Below are 21847 nucleotides of genomic sequence, written 5' to 3' on the forward strand. Positions count from 1 at the left end.
TATTGAATTGTAAATTTTTTAAAGTTAAATCAAAAATGTCTTTCATAAATGTAGTGATCTTTAAGTTTTTCTTTTATTTATTTATTTTTTTTTTTTGAGACGGAGTCTCGCTCTGTCGCCCAGGCTGGAGTGCAGTGGCGCGATCTCGGCTCACTGCAAGCTCCACCTCCTGGGTTCACGCCATTCTCCCTCCTCCGCCTCCAAGTAGCTGGGACTACAGGTGCCCGCCACCACGCCCGGCTAGTTTTTTTGTATTTTTAGTAGAGACGGGGTTTCACCATGTTAGCCAGGATGGTCTCGATCTCCTGACCTCGTGATCCACCCGCCTCGGCCTCCCGAAGTGCTGGGATTACAGGCTTGAGCCACCGCGCCCGGCCAAATTTTTCTTATACCTTACTCACAGTGCATGTTTTGAGTTTTTGTCTCTAACAGTGAGATTTAAAAAAAAACTAGACTTGAAATAATTTCATAAATAACAAGACAAGAAATAATTTTATAAAGCCTTTTAAAATCATGTAGAACATATTTTTATATGCCATATTATACTTTGCACTAAAATTGTTTCTCTGTCTCCTTGTTTTACAAGGTTTTCTTTTACTAAGTAAATGAACCCATCACGTTTTCTACATTATTTGGTGGGGGATCAAGGCAAAAAGGAGGTGGGGGCGCTTTTGGCAGGGTGAGGAGAAGTAGGACATGTATATAGAATTTTTAAAAAAGGTTCCAGGTAAATCTCTAATTAGAATGATTTTGTCCCCTGTACTTCCATTTCATTTATTCCCAGAGCCGTTGCATGGACATTAACAGAAAACAAATAAGTAATCACTCTGCTAAGCTTTTCTATATTGACCTCAATGCACAAATGTTTCATTTGTTATCTTCCATTTGATGCAAGAACTGTGCTTGCAAATAAAATGTCAATGAGCTTGTTAAGCAAACAGAAAACGGAACTTACCTGTAATTAGAAGTTAACAAGAAGCTTTTGAAAATATATTAGTTGACAAGGAAGTTAAGAAAAAGAGGATAATAATAAAATATATCAAAACAAAGGTAAATTAAAAATGGAGGAATTTTCTAAATTAAACTCAAGGCTGCCGGATTAGAAAGACAATATAAATGTAATACAATCTCTTTTCCATTAATGTTGAAAACTTGTCCTATACTGACCTGTAAATTTGCCCCACTGATGAAATGGAATCTGAAAATCGGGATACAGATACTCTGGGAAGAACTGCTCCAGATCAGCTCAAAAAAGATACATACTATTGGCCGGGCGCGGTGGCTCAAGCCTGTAATCCCAGCACTTTGGGAGGCCGAGACGGGCGGATCACGAGGTCAGGAGATCGAGACCATGCTGGCTAACACAGTGAAACCCCGTCTCTACTAAAAAATACAAAAAATTAGCCGGGCGAGGTGGCGGGCGCCTGTAGTCCCAGCTACTCGGGAGGCTGAGGCAGGAGAATGGCGTGAACCCAGGAGGCGGAGCTTGCAGTGAGCTGAGATCCGGCCACTGCACTCCAGCCTGGGTGACAGAATGAGACTCCGTCTAAAAAAAAAAAAAAAAAAAAAAAAAAAAGATACATACTATTAACGGGGGAAATATTGTGAACTGCAGTCTTTAATAGATAACATTGATCAAAAACATTCCTGTGGGTAAATTACATAAAATACGTTTCTCACCAACAAAAGCCTCTATAAATTTTAGACTAATCTGATGACAATTTAGCTTATTTTTTAAAATGTGTAATGATATCAAGAAATGCCACCATAAAGGCCTGAATACAGTCTCTGAGCTTAAGATCTTCCCCATCTTCACCTCTGTTTCACATTTGGTTGTACATATATTTGAGAGTGCTTCACTCATTTGTTTTGGGAGTAGTCTATAAGCTTGGACGTTTCTTGATGGCAAGAATCAAACCTTTTACAGCTTCTAGCATGCCTCTGTGCACCCCACAGATCCTCAATAAATAATGTTACCCTACTTTGTCATAAAATATAGGACATACTTAGCTGTACAGCACAGTGTGATTTGATCACACCCAACCTATGAGTGGATAATAACAGCACTGAATCTGTTTAAAAACAACATTTTCTATTCCCTTTTCATCTGCATGGTATATTCGTTTGGTTTCTAGTAATGTTGGCTCTATCCGTATGTTTTTAGATAGTAGTACAAACTATGTTGTGCCTAAGTAAAATTATACCAAAAATTTTTATGGGGAAAAGCTAATGCGGTGCTCTTAATTTTAAGATTTTAGACATTTGAAAATATAAATTTTCAAATGAGATACTGGACAGTGAGAGTTTTATTTTGGAGGCTGCAGGAAATTGAAGTATCGGGGTAAGATTGATAGGCTCCTTTGGCTACTTGTGTATGGGGTTAGGGAGAATACACAAGTTTAGAAAATCTAATAAATTCTCTCAGTGCTTAGTTTTGTGACTTTACAAACCTGGAATTATTTTTTCCTAGCTCTCAGTGGAGAAATGTAAGCTGTGAGTTTAACATCATGTTTACTGTGCTTTGGCCAGGATTTTGCAAGCGTTTGTGGAAAAAATTATATTGGTTTCCTTATCCTGTTTGTCACATATATATATCAATATGCTTCCTTGTATTTTGCTATAGTAAACTGTATCTTGCATATAGAGACATAAGTCAGAGTGAATTAAAATAAATCTTTACTCTGAGGTGGAAACGTTGTCTAATGGACCATATGTTTAAGCTTTGTTAATAAATCACACTAGAGCCCAGCGCAGCAGTGTGCGCCTGTAATCCCAGCCACCTGGAGGGCTGAGGCAGGAGGATGGCTTGAACCTAGGAGTTCAAAACCAGCCTGGACAACATAAAGAGACCCCATCTCAGTCAATCAAGCAACCAATCAATTCCACTAAAAAGAGCAAGATCTTAAAACTGTTCTAACAAATGTCTGGGTGTCTAAAGCAATGAAAATAGTTTATGACAGAGTTACAGCAGTCATCAGAGAAAAACCCTGGACAAATTACAAATGTGTACCAGTTGTGAATTGCTATGACTGCAATTGAAAACCAAAGTTATTTTTGTACAGTCTTCTTGGGTGTATTTGTGTTTAGTAATAACTTGTTTGCAAATTTAAAGGACTCTGGCTATGATTTCTTAGAGACTTTGAACTTGAGGAGCTCACCGTTTAATAGAAGAGAGAACTAGAAACCAAGATTAAATGTAGAGAGTGAGGTTCTGCAGTACAGGGTGTATGCAGGGTGCAGAAGCACTATGGCATCGTGTTCTGGCCTCATCTTCTACTGCTCTAGACTTCCTGAAGTGCCATGTCCTGAACCTATCTTTTTTTCCCACTATCTGAACCTCTCTCTGTAGGTGCCATTCTCTTTCCTTGCAAGCCTTTTCCACACCTTATGTGCCTGGTAAGTTCTATTTCCAAAATCTTCTTGAAGCCTGCCTCTACCTCATCCAAATAATTGTTTTGTCTACTTCTCTGTTATTTCCGTATAAATAATTACATTCAGGCCGGGCGCGGTGGCTCAAGCCTGTAATCCCAGCACTTTGGGAGGCCAAGACGGGCAGATCACGAGGTCAGGAGATGGAGACCATCCTGGCTAACACGGTGAAACCCCGTCTTTACTAAAAAAATACAAAAAACTAGCCGGGCGTGGTGGCGGGCGCCTGTAGGCCCAGCTACTCCGGAGGCTGAGGCAGGAGAATAGCGTAAACCTGGGAGGTGGAGCTTGCAGTGAGCTGAGATCCGGCCACTGCACTCCAGCCTGGGCGACAGAGTGAGACTCCGTCTCAAAAACAAAAACAACAACAACAAAAAAGAAGTACTAAACCCTTGTTCCCAGGGAAAATAGGCACATATATACATATCTCACATAGGTTATAATCTTAATTCCTAAAAACAACTCATCCTGGTAGATTGAATTTTCTTTATTTACAGAAGAATAAAGGAAGTACAGAAGCGTTAAGTGATTTGCTTGAGGCTGCTTCACTAACAGGTGCCAGAGTTAAGATTCAGACTTCGTCCAATTGGTCCCAGAGCCAGAGCTTCTTGCACTACCCTGCACTGCCCTCTGCTGTCTCTATCCTTGGGTCATATTTGTATGAGAGCTGAAACAAGAAGGCTCAGGGTCACCTTAGTTGACCTTAGCTTGGGACGTGTGCAAGGAGTGACAAATTTTTCACTACTATGTGTATATTCATGAATCATCTGGAAAGCTCCACAAGTATTAATTTGGAGATTACAAATACATTTTAGTAAGTAAGCAAATTTGCAAATATAGGATTCACAAATAATGAGCATCAACTGTATTTGTAAGTGACTGCTAGGGTCTGGTTCATGATAACCCTTTCCCCCAACAATGTGGAATGTTTCTTTAGCTTCTTTGATAGTTCATTCATTTATTCATTCATATTTTTATTAAACACTTACATTAAGCCAGATTCTGCTGTAAACTGCGGTGAACAAGCTAGGGATTAAGCTCCTGCCCTGTGGATTTGATATTACAGTAAGAAAGACAGAGCTAAGTCTGGAGCTCGGGGGAAGTAGACAGTCACTTGACCAAGGTGAAATCTGGTGTGCCCCTTCCTACTTCACATCCCCAGACATACTTCCAGAACGTTTCTGTTCTGTTCTTGGGTATAAACTCTTCCTTTTGAGACTCTTTCCACTGACGCATGTCAACCTCTACTTGTCTTTTGTATATTTTGAGGCCACTTGCCCATGTTACTGGCAGGGTATTGCAGAAGAATCATGCCGACTTGCTCTTTGAATTCTGGTTCTGCTACCTACCAACTGGATTGCTTTGGTCCAGCTCTTGGACTTCTGAGCCTATTTCCTAATTTCAGAAGTGGTGATATGATGTGTTAGACCCTGATGGGTTGCAATGAAGAGGCACACACACATCATCTTTGGTAATGAGGGCTGAATGTAAACTTGGATGGGAAGTCATCTAAGTAGCCATATTGTTTCTTGGCCCTAGTACTTTCAAAACGTCACAGAACATTAATTTAGCAGTATATAGGGTAGGACTTGAGGTCTGAAGACCTGCCCTCTTTTCCTTTGTTCACCCAACATTTCTATTTTCCAAGAGAAGAGTATCTGATTGGATTAGCCTGTCACCTCCTAAAAACGGAAGGCCCCTATTGGAGAGAATTTTGAGCCATGCCATGTTCTTGATGATTGATCTCCCTTAAATTCAACCTCTATGTTGTCCTTAGCTGAAACACTGAGCCTTGGTCCAGTTACTTGTGGCCAAACAAGTAAGGTTGGTTTTATGTATTATTGGTCACATGGATATGCTACAGATATGCTTTTTGTGTACGCTACAGTTGCACAATAGTTGTATGACTATAGCATATTCAGAAAGAACCATTAGGAGACAGTTTCTTTAGCAGACAATTGAGAGTATAACAAACTCTAGCGGTCCTAGAGTTTCATGGCCTTCTGTCCAAATACTTATCTAATATGATCATAGATAATTGTTAATAAAGCATCTAACAAGGTGATTGACACATGTCAAATATTCAATACATTTCCCTTTTGGTATTGTAGTTAATACTATAGTGTGGTTATTACTTGTTAATATGGCTGTTTTTCCATACTAGACCATGAGCTCTATGAGGGCAGTTTCTACAGTTTCATCTTTCTATCCTAGACACTTAGTTCAGTGCCTGATACATAGTAATAGAGGCACAAACATTTCAAGAGTTAAGGAATTCTCAAGTCTTACTGAAAGAATGGGAGGATATAAAGGTTTCTCAGAGAAGGTGTTATTTAAGCTGATTGTTTAAGGATGAGTAGGAATTCTTTCTAGGTGAATAAAACCTTGAGACATCATTCCCAGCAGAGACCAGCAGGTGCAAAGACACAGAGATATAGATAGGGTGAAGTTTACCAAACACTCCTAGATTAAAAAATACCAAAAAGAAAACAATCAAAATCAAAAATTAAAATTAAAAATCACCTACAGAAAAAACTATGAATGGGCTTGGCCAGAGAGCATGTCACAGTTGATTTAACTATGGCCGTAGATACTCAGTAACAGATGGAAGTTTTAGAGAAGAGCATAACATTCTCAGGTTGTTGGCAGAGTATCTAGAACAATTTAGAAATACAGGTATTGAGTTCTGGGAAAGATGACACTGTAGGGAATCATTTCCTTCTCTGTGTAGGAGGCATGTATGTTCAAGGTCACACACTGTTCAAGGTCGCACATTGCTCAAAGAGACCATGAGCAATCAAGGGAGACAGATGGGCGAGTACCTGGTTATCATGTGACAAGTGAGGTAATACAGATATGAAGAAAATGCTATCTGAAAATGAAGAAGGAATAATTAGTAATATATGGAGTGCTAGGGAAAGGTTTCTCAAATGAAGCTGGCTGGGCATGATGGCTCACACTTGTAATACCAGCACTTTGGGAGGCAGAGGTGGGAGGATCCAGCAGGATCTAGGAGTTCACGACCAACTTGGTTGACTGAGCAAGACCCTGCCTGTCTCTATATCGAAAAAAATTTTTTTTTTTTTTTTTTTTTTTTTTGAGACGGAGTCTCACTGTGTCTCCCAGGCTGGAGTGCAGTGGCGCGATCTCGGCTCACTGCAAGCTCCGCCCCCCGGGTTCACGCCATTCTCCCGCCTCAGCCTCCCAAGTAGCTGGGACTACAGGCGCCTGCTACCGCGCCCGGCTAGTTTTTTGTATTTTTAGTAGAGACGGGGTTTCACCATGTTAGCCAGGATAGTCTCGATCTCCTGACCTTGTGATCCACCCGCCTCGGCCTCCCAAAGTGCTGGGATTACAGGCTTGAGCCACCGCGCCCGGCCCGAAAAAAAATTTTTAAATGAAGTGATATTTGAACACTCTGGAACACTATGCAAATATAGGACAGACTGAAAGAATATATCCAGCTTAGTTTGAATTAACATTTTTAGAAATTTTACATTGCAAAAATTGTACATATTCACTGTTGTGAAATTAGAATTGATAAACAAGGAGGGGGGATCTACAAAGCACTCCGTAGGTCCAACATACTGAGACAATGCTTAATGCTTTGATGGATTTATTTTATACTTTCTACGCATATGCATGTATTGTATACATACATATGCATTGTTAAATAGAAATTGTTATGCTGGGTGTTCTGTTTATCCATTTATTTTATGAAATACATCCTCAAAGAGTACATTTGCTTTGCTCAGGGGAGTCTTTTGCTACATTCTGCTGTACATAATGAAAACTAAAAAAGGAGTTAACTTTCCAGCCTTGTGATCTTGTGCTGATTTAAATAGAGGCTTCATCAAAGGCACATTCAGAAATGAACTTGGTGTGTGGGTGGTTATCCTTGGCATTATTGTTTGTGATAGTATGATGAGGATGGCTTCAGTGTCTGCCAACAGGGAACAGGTTAAATAAACTGTGGTACATCCAAACAATGGAATACTGTGTAGTTGTAAAGAAGAATGAGAAAGACCTATGTACTCAGGTAGAAGAACTCAGATATATTGTGTGGTTTTTAAAAAGGAACAAAGAATGGTATGGTGTATATGGTATGCTGCTTTTTGTGTTGAGAGATAAGAGCAGAATAAGAATATACATCTGTATTTGCGAATGTAAATTCTGAAATGACACATGAGAAACCGATTTAAAGTGTTTGGCTGTGGAGGGAGAATAGGATATGAATGGGATTTTGCCACATACTTTTGTAGTTATATTTTTAAATTTTTCGACCTATGTGTTTGTATGCATTACCCCTTTAAGAATAAGTGAATGAAGGAATGAAGTGAGATTATGGAAAAAGGATCTAAGGGGCTGCCCATCTTTTTAGTACCCAGTGAATATTAAAACATAGCAATAGCAGCAAAAATTGGAAGAGTAACCCCAGGAAGGTGGGGAGTCAGCCTTTCCTTTGTCTTTGCCTCAATTTCATATATATTAAAAAACACTGAGAACAATAAAACAATTTAAAACAAAAATGTTTCCAGACATTTTAAAATAAAAGGAAGATGGGGCAGCTTCGTGTAGTGTACATTCCAAAAATTGACTGAATGACCTCAAGAGGCAGGGATTCTACCTCTTGAGCCTACATGGGATACATACATGAGAAAAAGTAAGAAAAGAAAATTTAAATATAAATAAATAAAAATAACACTTCTTCTTGATTATAAAGGAAATCACGTTCTGTAATAATTTGGATGACAAAATATAAAGAAACATTAATTTTGTCAGTCAAAACATTCTGGTTTGTTGCTTTTTATACTTTATGCATATAAACATTGTAAAAAGTAGAATGATAATATATAATCTTTTGTCACTTACTATATTTTGGGCATGCTTCTATGGCAATAAATATATCCTGGTATCATCATTTTTAATGGCTGGATGTATATTAAGTTAATCATTGCACCTCAGAGGTGAATTTCCTCATATGTACATTTTAATGGACTCGAGCAAGCATTTTACGACTGAATTCATAGAAGTAGAATTTCTGGAGGAAAATAATATAAAACAGTTTTAGGGATTTTAATAGAAATTTTCAAATTATCGTGCAGGAAATTTGGTTCAGTTTATACTCCCACCAACAGAGACAGAGCTCTAACTTCCCCCTTCCATTTGCCATCTTTCCTGGTCTTTAAGCAGAAAATCTCATTGTTTTCATTACATTTCTTTGATTTCTAGTGCTTTTGAATCTTTTATATGCTTACTGGCTGTTTTTATTCTTGTGGAAAGTGTCTGTTTCTCCATTGCCCATTTTCTGTTGGAAACCATTTGTTTTCTTCTGAGTAATTTTATGAAATTAAAAAATAATTTTATCTTTTAAAATCATATTTCTGAGTAATTTTAAAGTTTTCTTTATGGACTGGGGATATCAACCTTTTTTCTGTCACCGAGGTTACAAAAACTTTCTCCTACTAAGTAATTTGTTGTTTAGCTTTATTTTTTCTTTCCTCTTTTAGCTACCCAGGCTCCAAAATCACACTTTATTTATTTATTTATTTATTTAGTTAGTTAGTTAGTTAGTTAGTTAGTTAGTTAGTTTTGAGACAGAGTATGGTTCTGTTGCCCAGGCTGGAGTGCAGTGGCATGATCTCGGCTCACTGCAACCTCTGCCTCATAGGTTCAAGTGATTCTCCTGCCTTAGTCTCCTGAGTAGCTGGGATTACAGGCACCCGCCACCACACCTGGCTAATTTTTGTATTTGTAGTAGAGGCGGTGTTTCACCATGTTGGCCAGTCTGGTCTCAAACTCCTGAACTCAGGTAATCAGCCTGCCTCAGCTTCCTGAAGTGCTGGGATTACAGACATGAGCCACTGTGCCTGGCCACATTTCACTTAATTTTTTTTTTTTTTAAGAGGAGTTTCACTCTTGTTGCCCAGGCTGGACTGCAGTGGTGTGATCTCAGCTCACTGAAACCTCCCCCTTCCAGGTTCAAGTGATTCTCCTGCCTTAGCCTCCTGAGTAGCTAGGATTATAGGCATGCACCACCACGCCCAGCTAATTTTGTATTTGTATTAGAGATGGGGTTTCTCCATGTTGGTCAGGCTGGTCTCTCGAACCTCCGACCTCAGGTGATCCACCCACCTCGGCCTCCCAAAGTGCTGGGATTACAGGTGTGAGCCACCACGCCCTGCCATTTCACTTAATTCTTATCCTGCTGAATGAAAGTGTTTTAACTTAGTGATTTTAGTGTAAACAGGAGCAGGACAGAATGTAATTATCTAGGTCTCGCTCTGTCACCCAGGCTAGAGTGCAGTGGCATGATCGTAGCTACAGCAGCCTCGAACTCCTGGGCTCAAGCGATTTTCCCACCTCAGACTCCCGAGTAGCTAGGACTACAGGCGTGTGCCACCAGGCTTAGCTAATTTTTAATTTTTTTCGTAGAGATGCGAATTCGCTATGTTGCCCAGGCCAGTCTTGAACTCCTGACTCCAAGTAATCCTCCCACTTTAGCTTGCCAAAGTGCTGGGATTACAGGTATGAACTACTGCTTCTGGCTGAGAGTTTACTTTTGTTTGCTAGTGGTGTTTTTGGTATCTTTTCATATTTGAGGCTTTAGTGCTAGTTCTGAAGTATTACACTCACCATCTGAAGTTTACAGGACTTCTGTTTTAATATTAACAACTTTAGTTCTGCATCTTTGCAAGTATACACAATATGCCTACCAGGACTCTGCTTTGTATCAGTCAAAAGCAAGAAGTAATAAAGTAAAACTTTGCCTGGCTAGAGGCTTTGAAAGAATGGAATATTCTGGTTTAATTCTATTAACTTGGAAGTATGAAGGTGAAAAAAATTCAAAACTTTAATTTCCTGTTGAATGCAATTTGAAAATACAGCCAGTGATCCACTTTTCTTCTCTAGTAAGTTTGGACATTCAGATCTACTTGGTCTTTTATTATAGAACTCCTAGTGTGCCTTAGACTTATACTGTGGAGGTCCCTTTCTAAAACTTTAGATGTAGGAGGATGTAAGTGGTATTGTGTAAGATCAGACTGGATAAGAACAGATACCTGTAAATATACTTTTTAGATTAAATCTCTGATTGACACTTGTTTTCTTTTTTTTTTTTTTTATCAACTTATTTAAAACTTTATTCTTATTTTTTTGACTTTTTTTATTATACTTTAAGTTCTAGGGTACATGTGCACAACGTGCAGGTTTGTTACATATGTATACTTGTGCCGTGTTGGTGTGCTGCACCCATCAACTCGTCAGCACCCATCAACTCGTCATTTACATCAGGTATAACTCCCAATGCCATCCCTCCCCCCTCCGCCCTCCCCATAATAGGCCCCGGTGTGTGATGTTCCCCTTCCCGTGTCCAAGTGATCTCATTGTTCAATTTCCACCTATGAGTGAGAACATGCAGTGTTTGGTTTTCTGTTCTTGTGATAGTTTGCTGAGAATGATGGTTTCCAGCTGCATCCATGTCACTACAAAGGACTCTTATTTTTTTAAATGAGAAAAAATGAAAAAAAAAAAACCACTTTTTTTTATTGGCAACCATCAAAGAGATATTCATAACAAGACTCAGAGCTAAGGGCAGAGACCCCTAAACAGATCGTTTTCCTTAACTCTTTAGGCTGGAGCAGATTTTAAACCAAGCTGAAGGAATCACTCCAGCTCTGGCCACAACCTAATCTCTGCATCCTGGCCTTCATTGCATTGGCTGGAAGCTGGTTCACTTCATCCAAGGGCCTAGTTCGAGGGCAGTCATGGCTTCCGCAAGTTTGAGCATCCCTCGCTCCTGGCGCTGGCGGTGCCACTCAGCCATGGACTGGAGCATCCACTTGGTCCGGAGCTTGTACAAATAGGAACCGTAAACCACGACCTCGGTGAGGTCTGAAGACTCCAGAGCCTTCAGCTCGAGCATGGCCTTGCTCACTTGCTCGATGTAAGGGATTCGAGATCTGTCAGGGCCAAACATGGCTTTCAGCAGCCGCGTCTGGACCTGGAACACCTCTGGATCTTTCAGGTCTTCGGGAACTTTCACCCACGGCGGGATATTTCTACGTGCCGGGAGAGTTCCCATCTTATGACCCTCAGAACCAAAATCACGCTCCAGCGCACACCAGGCCTTCCCCGACACTTGTTTTCTTGTTTAACTTATTAAACACATTAGCTGGAGGGTGGGAGTAGGAAGGAGATTTATGTCTTTTAATTGCATGTCTTCGTTTCATATAAAGACAACATGTAGTATCCCTGGCTTTGGGCCTACAGAAGGAAACACATTTTTCTACCTGCTGTATGCCAGAGGTTCCTGAACACCTGCGGGGCTTATTGCAGCACAGATTGCTAGGCCCTACTCCAGAGTTTCTGATTCATCAGGTCTGGGGTGGGGCCTGAGAATTTGCATTTATAAAAAGTTCTCAGGTGATGCTGGTGGTGTTGGTCCAGAGACTACATTTTTGAGAACCATTCTTGTATACTAACTGTAAATTGTAGAACTCTAGAAGAAAGCTTAGTTTGGTCTGGGACAAGAAGCACACAGGTTGTGGAGCAAATCATGAAAGATTGAACCCTTGATCCCAGCCTAGTGTGGAATTCAGGTAACAAGCAATACACAGTGACATAACACAACTCTTGGTTTTCATGATTACAAGTCATAGCCAAGTATCGAGTGAGAAATTCAGTTTCATTTGCAAGGTTTGGAGAGGCCAGGTGATTCTCGTCAAATAGGATTTAGTGATTAACCCCTTGAGAGTAGGAGTTATTTATGTCCTTTTTCTCTCCCCCATCACTTAGCATTTAGCCTTACTTTAGAAGGACCTTGTACTTTTTTTTAAACTGGTAAAGAGCTTTGAGTGCTTATTAAATTGAAAACTGTGTTTTTAAAGATATTAGACATGTTTCTTACTTAAAAAGTCTTAACAATAATGTAGGAGAATAAAATAATCTTTTTCCAAAAAAGAGAAATCATTGTGATTATTTTATCTTATTGGAATGTTGGATAATACAGTCTGCTGCATTAATCATCAAGCGTGCTATGGGTTTTCCACTTTTATGGGATTTGTACCACAATTGAGGTAATACTGGTAATTCTTGTGCTTCATTTGAAGATGAATAATAAAGGCCAAAATCAAAGACCTGGCATAGAAGCTGTATAATGAAGATAGCTCTGAAGGAACACATATACACACACATAGACACACATGTATATAAAGTATGTGCAGATTTTCTTTTTAAGTTTTAAAGTTTTAAAAGTGAAAGCCAGCCCTGCCCCTCTCCTGGAGTGGGCAGGGACAGCAGTTGCCTGTGCAGCTTTCCTTGTGAAACCACAGGTCCCTCTGGCCACACTGCCACCTAGCCATGTCTCCTTTCCCTTTTTTTTCCCTTTTACCTCCTTTCTCATTGACCAATGGGCTTGGAGCATTGAGGCCATGCCCTTATCCTGCGTTCTATTGTGGCCCTGGTTACGCCTCCGCTGGCTCAGTCGCACAGCTGCGTGGTAGCTGGCTAGAAGTGTTTAGCAGTGGTTGCCAGGATCACACTGATGTGGTCCCAACCCCACCTCCCTCCCTGCCCTGTGGTGTCGGAAGAAACTGACACAGCAAATTGGACACAGCCAAGAAAAAAAGGTAAAATGCAGCCAATTGGCCACGGCCAAGAAAAAAAGGTAAAATGCACGGGGTCATGGCTACCTGACCCAGCTCCAAGCCCCCTCCGACAGCAGGACCACTGCCAGAGTCTGTGCCACTCCTGAGGCATACTGGGCTGGGCCTCTGGGCTTCCCCAGCCAAAGTCTTGTCAGCCAGCCCCACCCCATCAGCAGCCCAGTCCCCACCCTCACTGGTCACCCCTGGGTGACTCTGGGCTAATGACTCCCAAGGCTCTCCACTCCAGATTTGGTCCTCACCTCCTGCCACCCAAGCCAGACCTCCCTGGGCTCTTTGAGCTCACATCTCCAAGCACCCCCTCCCCCACTGCAGAGCAATGTGGCCCCCCCAAGGAAGGAGTTGTTGGGAGAAAAGCTGAGTATTGGGAGAGAAGCTGAGGCAGGGCTTGCATGTCTGACATAAAGCAAAAGAGTCTTGGAACATGTCTGGGGTCCAGGGTATAAAACCCCTCATGACCTTTGGAATACCAAGCTCTGTGCCAAAGAGTGGAAGGCTGCCCTGCTGCACCACAATCTAAGCCCAGGGCATAAAACCCCTTGTGGCTTGGATGGAATCCAGGGCTCAGGGCATAAAACCCCTCGTGGCCTCTGGAATGTGTCTAGACTTGCTGGCTCCTTGCTTCTAGCAAGCCCAGGTTCATAAGACGAGTGTATCTTAAACTAGAAGAACATGTTTTCCATTATCTCAAGTAGCATAATGTGTTCCATATACTTCAAAGAAAATGCTAAACCGTCACAGCTGTAGCTCATTCACTTGATGCACTGCTTTCTCTCAACCCTCACATCCTTACTACCTGCTTCTTTGTTTGATCACCAGTAAATAGTGTGGGCTCCCAGAGCTCGGGGTCTTCGCAGTCTCCATACTAGCGTTGGCCCCCTGGTCCCACTTTATGTCTTAACCAGTCTTTTCTCATTCCTTTGACTCCGCCGGACTTCGTAGCCCCCATGGCCTGGTGTAGGGTCTGATCATCCCAACAAGGAATGGAATGTAGTGAGTCACAATCCCCCTGGGAACTGTCATTATTGCCACAAGACCGGCCTTTGATCTTAGGACCCAATCCCCTAACTGTTCTCACCCCCTTTCTGGTTCCTCTGGTTGCAGCACAAATTTCCAGCTGGAAGGGGAGTGGGAACTATGGAACCTGGGAGCAAGAGGTTTCAGGTTGCCTTACTCCCTTAACTTAGACACTGACAGTGTAAAAAGCTTACACTCCCCACCATCGCCTCCCCCTGCACTGGTGAGCAAACATTGACAGTTGTCAATGGGGGAATGGGATTGGTTGGTTTCCTTCCAGGCGTCTACTCTTAAGAGGGACTTTAGCATTTTGTTTTCTGAGTTCTCCACCTCATATTTGAGTTCTCCATGGTTCTGACACCAGAGTGCCTTTCAGTCAGTGGTCTCTGGAGTGAGATCTGCTCATCTTCTGTGGAACAGATCTTGGGAAACTGAACTTGACAGCTTGAATCTTCCTCATCTCATCTCAACCTGGGGTACTTTGAGTGGCACAGGATAAATATGGGGCATCTTTCTGAAGCATCAGTTTGGCTTCATTCTCTTGAAAGAGAAAAAATAATATACTTAGGGGTGACAGTCACATAGATTTCTAAGAGTATACCAGACTTCTCTCTGAAATGAGGCTTGGGTTGTCCTCTTTCTGATAAATTCCCAGATTTAACAGAAAGGCTGCCTTCTGTCATGAGGATACATTGATGTAAAAGTTTGAGAGGTGCTGGTGTACTTCTTACACTAACAGATGTGTGACGATGTGTGACTCTGAACTGCACAGTGTACAGTTCCTGCCTACTTCATGTTTACTTTTCTACATCTGCCTCTGGTTTTGGTCCCTGGCAGCTGCTGATTCATGGCAAAACCCCAGAGCTCGGAGTCAGAAGACTGAGTTTAAGTTTCATTATTGCCTTTTTTTTTTTTTTTTTAGCCATCGTATCAATCCTTGTCTGTCCTTAAGTGTTGGTACACCTTGTACAGTTGTTGGTGGCATTAAATCAGATGGTGTATAAGAGTATTTTGTAAAAACCGTAACGTAGGATGTGACTGTAGGGGCTTGTAGTTCTCATGAGTATTACTGCTCTTCTTTTCCAAAGTTGAGAGAATATTAGCAGAGGAACAGCCCTTGTGTTCGGCAGGAGTAAAGAGGAAGAAAAGGAAACAAAATGGCAGTAGCACTGAGACAACAACTTCTGGTGGTTGCCACTCACCTGGGGATGTGAGTCTTGGCTGGCCAGGCTTCTGGGGACAAGGGGCCCAAGGGGCAGTAGAGGGTAATTGTTAAGATTGTGGAAAAACTGTCAGGTACTGGTAAAGAATTCTGGGTTCGAATCCTACCTCTCCATCTGCTAGGGATAAGATTTAGGGCAAATTGCTTGAGCTCTCTTTGGGCCTCTTTTTTCACATCTGTAAAATAGGGGTGCTATTGTTTTACATATATTTGTGAGATTTAAATGAGATTTGTTATTGCTGTTGTTTTTATGTTAATCCCTAGTACAGGGCCTGCTGTAAACACCCAGGACACCCAGGAAATGGTAGTTACTGTTTGATTTTCCTCATCCCCATTCTTAAGGGGAAACCAGGCCAATGAGAACAGCCATTTGCCATCAGGCTGTCCCTTTAGGAGTCACTGAAAGGGCCCCAGCATGTGGTGAGGAGAACCCGAGGCACTAGGGTTAGGAGAAGATCTAACTTTTGCGTTCATCTTTGCCATCAGTTTGCTGCGTGACCACAGAAAAATCACTTCTTCCACTGGGCCTCAGTTTCCTCCTCTGTAAGATGATACCAGATAAGATCAGTGTCTTCCAAATTTGTTTTTTAGCTGGAGACCCCTTTGTTCAAGTGAACCGTTACTCAAAAGTCTGGTTTTTAAAATAGAGGTGGAGGTCTTCTGGAGCTCTCCCAGATTTATCGCCCACATCCTGGGCCTGTGGAGAGGGGTCCAGTGAGCATATGAAGAGCTGCACTGGTCAGGTGACCCCACTCCATGTGACTGCAAAGCAATGCAGTCACATGGAGTGGGGTCACCTGACCAGGGCAGATGGATGACTTTCCCATCTATCTGTTCTGGCCCTTGGCAAGGCAGCAGGTGGCCATTTGGTGGGAGGAGGTCACAATCACAGGTCGTGGTTTTGACCTCCTCCACTCTTCTTTAGCATTTCGTTTCCCTGAACCCCTATCTTCCTCATTCCCTGACTTTCTTGCCTCTCTCTAAGTGACTCTTTCTCCCCCTGCCCTTGTTTTTCCCTTTTCGCTTCCTGTAGATTCAGGACCTTGTGAAGGTGCTGCGTTCCCCACACTGGACATGTGGAAGGTGAGGGAGTGCTGAGACTTCTCTCTGGCTTGCTCTCTCCAGCTGTGCATGCCCTTAGGCTTCTCTGGTTTGGGGGAATACTTTGTCTTCGGCTTATTTTATTTTGCTGCCTTAACCTTCAGCCTGTTTGTGTCCACTTCTTCAGCTGTTTGGTTTTTTTCCTTCCCCCACATCTTTTATCATTTTAGAGAAGGTGAGACATACCTTAAAGTTTAACAACAATTTGAGAATAACTTTCAGAGCAGGCCTGTGGGATTTGGGGCTTTTTTTTTTTTTTTTGAGATGGAGTCTTGCTCTGTTGCCCAGGCTGGAGTGCAGTGGCAGGGGCACGGTCTCAGCTCGCTGCAATCTCTGCCTCCCAGGTTCAAGCCATTCTCTTGCCTCCACCTCCTGAGTAGCTGGAATTACAGGTGCCCATCACCATGCCCAGCTAGTTTTTGTATTTTCAGTAGAGACAGGGTCTCACCATGTTGGCCAGGCTGGTCTTGAACCCCTAACCTCAAATGATCTGCCCTCCTCAGCCTCCCAAAGTGCTGGGATTACAGGCATGAGCCATCATGCCCAGCCTGAGATTTGGGCTTTTGAATGCCCAATGTGATGCTCTCAGACTAGGAGGGATGGAGGGAAAAAACCCAACCAACCTTTAAGTTTTGCCCTAAAGGCAAAGATCATTAGACCACATAAAAGTTTGTCACTTTTTAAAATTAATTCACTTTGGTTTAAGAGAGAAAACACAGGGTTAAGAGAAAATGAGTTCACATTATAGTTGGAAGGATTGAAGCTATTTTTTCAGAGGAACTAACTGTAAAAGATATGAAGTTAACCAAACAGATAAATGACTGAAACATTCTGCCCCTAATCTCTTTAAAATCAAATGAACACTTAGCTATATTCATTGGGCTCTTGATAGCAAAGGCACTTTGCTAAGTAAACAATGGAGAGAATAGATAAACAAGGTAGGCTGCACACTGAGGGAGGCAGACTCGTCTGAAGGAGGCAAGAGAGAATTTTGGAACATTCTAAATGCTCAGCTCTGGGGTAGCTTGGTTCCGAATGGACTCGAGGCTGGGGGAAGTGGCATTTGAGGCTGACTTGAAGATTAAAGGTGGGTAAACATTCATCCATAAGGGGAGTAGGGGAGGCAGGGAGAGTGGTGAGGTCATGGCCATCATTATGAACTCACAGAGCACCTTTCAGGAGCACAGGGAGCCTGGTGGGGGGCAGGGCATGGGGGTACACGGGGCTAGGAGATGACTTCCTCTGGTTGTGATTTGGCATTTCCTTCATATCTTACTTCCCTGGGGTGCTCCTGACAAGCCAGAGGAGCAGGGCACAAATGGCGCCAGATCCTGTTGAAGATGGGCATGGGGAGGGGGACTGAGACAGAGCACCCTTGCCTGCTGTTAGAGACTTTTCAGTCTTCACACCTGTTACCCGCCCCCACCAATGGGTCAGGTCTGTCCAGGTGCTGTGACTCACCTTGCCAGCTCAGAGGAGGTACTGAGTGGTATGGTGCAGAGTACAGGCCTAGAGGCATCTTGCAGCCATGTATTTGGCTTTTTCTCTGCCGATGGTCCAGTGGATTGGGGGGTCTGGAGCCTGTTTCCTAATGCTCTGAGATTCTGTGCCCAGCCCAGGTCTCTCTGTTCTGGAAACAAAGGCCCAGATCCCCATATTTCCTTTTTGCTGTTTAGTTTTAGTTTTTGTTTTTGAGACAGAGTCTGGCTCTCTCTCCTGGAGTGCAGTGGTGGGATATTGGCTCACTGCAACCTCTGCCTCCCAGGTTCAAGTGATTGTCGTGCTTCAGGTCTCCCGACTAGCTAGGATTACAGGCATCCACCACTGTGCCCAGCTAATTTCTTTTGTATTTTTAGTAGAGACGGGGTTTTGCTATGTTGCCCAGGCTGGTCTGGAACTCCTGGCCTCAAGTGATCCACCAGCCTCGGCCTCCCAAAGTGCTGGGATTACATGCATGAGCCACTGCATCTGGCTCCTTGTTGCTTCTATACCTTCTCTATATCCATAACTGTTTCCCATGTAAGTTTTTTTAAAATTTCTCATTTTTATTACCATGTAAAATTTTCTTTTTTTTTTTTTTGGATGAGTCTCGCTTATTGCCAGGCTGGGGTACAGTGGGTGGCGATCTCGGCTGCTGGCTCCATGCCTCCCGGGTTCATGCCATTCTCCTGCCTCAGCCCTCCCGCGTAACTGGGACTACAGGCGCCTGCCACCTCACCTGGCTAATTTTTTGTATTTTTTTTTTTTTTTTTTTTTGAGGCGAGGTCTTGCTCTGTCGTCCAGGCTGGAGTGCAGTGGCACGATCTCGGCTCACTGCAAGCTCCGCCTCCCAGGCCCACGCCATTCTCCTGGCTCAGCCTCCCGAGTAGCTGGGACCACAGGCGCCCGCCACCGCACCTGGCTAATTTTTTGTATTTTTAGTGGAGATGGGGTTTCACTGTGTTAGCCACGATGGTCTCGATCTCCTGACGTTGTGATCTGCTCACCTCGGCCTCCCAAAGTGCTGAGATTACAGGCGTGAGCCACTGCACCCGGCCAACCATGTAGGTTTTCTACTCCAGGAGTGCAGATCTGTGATTGAGGTATCCTGAGTAGAGCTGATAACATTTCCAGAAGTAGGGAATAATGGAGAGAGAGAAAAATATCTTAATGTGATGGGACCATTTGAGGAGAGTAGGCTTTGTTTATTTTTTTTAACTCCATTCTTAGCTACAAGACTTAAAATTATCTTCAGTTCTGCTAGCCTCTGTAGCACTTGCTCTAAGGAGGGAAGCAGGTTTAGGTTTTCAGAGGCCAGGACCGAAGGGTCCAGTGAGCAGGCAGTCCTTTCCCTGGAGCGAGGTGTAGCCACTTTCCCCAAACCCAGCTTCCTGTCCAGGCCCTGGCTCCCTGGTGTTTCTCTCTTGTCATGCTTAGCTGGTCAGCCAGCTTTTTCCACTGTCTGCCCACCTGGCCTGTTGGATATTAGAAGATCTCTAGAGCCAGATGCTTGGGCCAAGAGTAAGGCCACAGTCTGGAGAGAGGCTGGGTGGGGCTCTGGTCAAGCAAGTAGGTCCAGCTGGGGGCAAGGGAGTGGCTCCACATGACTCCAAGTCCTGAATCCTAGGATGGTCCCCAGCTGCTGTTTCCAGGAAAGAGGCCCCACAATTTCTAAGTTGCCAAGAGCCATAGGGCAGATGTCTTACCTCTGTTTTTTTTGGGTGGTTTCTTGGTTGGGTTGATGTTTCTGGATGTAAAAGGACAGGGTAGGTGTGATGACTATGGTTGATTCTCTTTTTACCTCCAGAGAGTGGGGAGAGGCTTCTAGTTGGGCCACTTTTTTTTTTCCCTGAAAAGGCCTGAATCAGTAACACAGTCAATAGGTGCAGTGGCTTATACCTATAATCCCAACACTTTGGGAGACCAAGGTAGGAGGATCACTTGAGCCTGGGAGTTTGAGACCAGCCTGGGCAACATGGTGAGAACTTAGAGAGACAGGGTCTCGCAATCTCACGGGTAGCTCGTTCTCTAGGACCAATTGGCCTTCCTGGGGATGGGGCTGGGGGAAGGCTGAGACTGGCCTTTTACATGAGGTCTGGGGAGATGCAAGATTGTTGGAATGAGCTTGGGAGCTTCGCTCACCCCACCCTGGGTGCCTGTTACCAGAAATTGAATGACCCTTTTATATGTTTCTTCCCACACAGAAACATGCTGACAATGACCCTCATCTTACGGATGAAACCAAGTGAGTGTCTCCTATTGGGGCAGCAGTCTCTAGGCCGAGGGAGTCAGGAAGGCCACTGCCCATGACCTTCTTTTCCATCAAGCCACCTGCACCCCTGACCCATGTCTCCACCCCTAGGACTTTCTCATCGACCAAGAGCCTGTGGTAACTCTACCAACAGCTCAATGATGTTGCCTCTGAGGTACCTCAGAAATTGAAGCCCAGAGTGGGGTGCAGGGGCAAGGAAAGTAGGATAGAAACCGAGGCAGGTTTTCACAAGAGAGGGCAGATCCTGGGAGATCAGCTGATTTGCTGCTGGGCAATGTTGAGGAAGTCGCCTCTTCCCTCAGCCTTCTCCCTTGAAGCTGTTCACATGAAGGAGTTGGACCACGTGACTGGTTGCATCATTTTTTGCTTCAGAAGCACCAGATGAGTGCTGCTCTGAAGGGAGGGATGGTGGGGAGATAAGAACCATGAGATATTTTGGTACAAAAGAGTTGTGGAATGAAGGGTTCAAGATAGGCAGAAAAGAAAATGTTGCCAGTTGCTGGGGAAGAAAGGAAGTCAGAGGGCTTAGACACTGAGGGGGCAGAAGATCTCCATGCGCACCATCATCTCTTGTAGTCAGCAACAGGTATCCACGGGGAGGGCCCTGCATCATCTTGTTAAGAATAAAAAGTTCCTCTTCAAAGTTTCTGTTTTTAAAAACAATAAATGTTAAGAATAATAGTTCCTTTTAAAAACTTCTTTAAAGTTTTCTTTTTATGCTATAAACTAATAAATCTTTTAGTTTACTAATGACTCTTTTGTTATGCCCTAGGTAGCTGTTAAATATAGTAGAGAAATAAGTGTATTCTATGTTTCTATGTCCTTATATTTTAAACAAAGCCTAAGCTGTTTATTCTAGTTTCTAGTCTGCCTAGATATGCTCGGACATGCCTAGGCATGTCCCAGCTCATAGCCTATGCCTTTTCCTTATTTGGAAATGTTATTATTATCCTAGTTTCCTGTAAGTAACCCCCTCCCTTTCTTTGTTCTCCATCGTGCCATTACCTATTTAGGGAAGTTTTAAGATTTTAGCAAATCAGAATCAGTTTAGATTGTGAGTTCCAGCTCTAGGACACAGCAGTAGGGTCTTGATGCATCAGGGATAAAAACTCCTGCTTTCGTTTGTTTGGTGTGCTCTCATGGCAATCTGACTTGCAAACAGGATCCTTCTGCAGAAGTAAAATTGCCTTGCTGAGAAATCTTTTGTTTGTGTGTTCGTGTTCCTTGCGACTCCGAATTTTCATTTCTAACAATGTGCTATCCTGAAGAATCTGGAGGTAAGAGGGCCTCGGCCAAGGTGCAGTGACCCCCTGGGCCAGCCCTCAAACCTCCTCCCACAGTGGGGGTAGGGTGACTCTCTGCCCACTGAGACAGCCCAACAGCTCCCACCCCTAATTATTGCTCTCTCTAACTCTCCCCGCAGTCCTCCAGCTCCTCCTCTCTGCATGCGTCTCAGAACCAATACCAAGAGGTAACTGTACCCTGAACTCCAGCTATCTAACAATCAACTCAATAGAATGATTGAGACATTCTTAAGAGTCCAATAGGGCCCCCTGGTGCCACTCTGCCAATCCTGGGCTCCAATTTCCCCTTGGGCCCTGAAGAAAGGGGCTAGGGGTGCCTGGTGCCAAGGGTATATGGGGAGCTGGGGGGCCCAGGTCT

General features: G+C 43.3%; 1 protein-coding gene and 1 long non-coding RNA gene across 2 annotated transcripts; one reads left to right on the forward strand and one right to left on the reverse strand.

Annotated features, from left to right (window-relative positions):
* Window positions 1-11147: 11147 nt before the first annotated feature.
* LOC101008028 (developmental pluripotency-associated 5 protein) lies at window positions 11148-16706 on the reverse strand. The gene has a single exon (XM_003901016.5). The coding sequence runs from the start codon at window positions 11510-11512 to the stop codon at window positions 11162-11164; it is 351 nt and encodes a 116-aa protein (XP_003901065.2). The 5' UTR covers window positions 11513-16706; the 3' UTR covers window positions 11148-11161.
* A 604-nt stretch (window positions 16707-17310) lies between these two features.
* LOC116272773 lies at window positions 17311-20828 on the forward strand. Its single transcript, XR_004181344.1, has 2 exons — window positions 17311-17913; window positions 20118-20828. It is a non-coding gene; the product is annotated as an uncharacterized LOC116272773 (long non-coding RNA).
* The last annotated feature ends 1019 nt before the right edge of the window (window positions 20829-21847 follow it).

This window comes from Papio anubis, unplaced genomic scaffold (assembly GCF_008728515.1).
Source record: "Papio anubis isolate 15944 unplaced genomic scaffold, Panubis1.0 scaffold189, whole genome shotgun sequence".
Classification (NCBI taxonomy): Eukaryota; Metazoa; Chordata; class Mammalia; order Primates; family Cercopithecidae; genus Papio; species Papio anubis.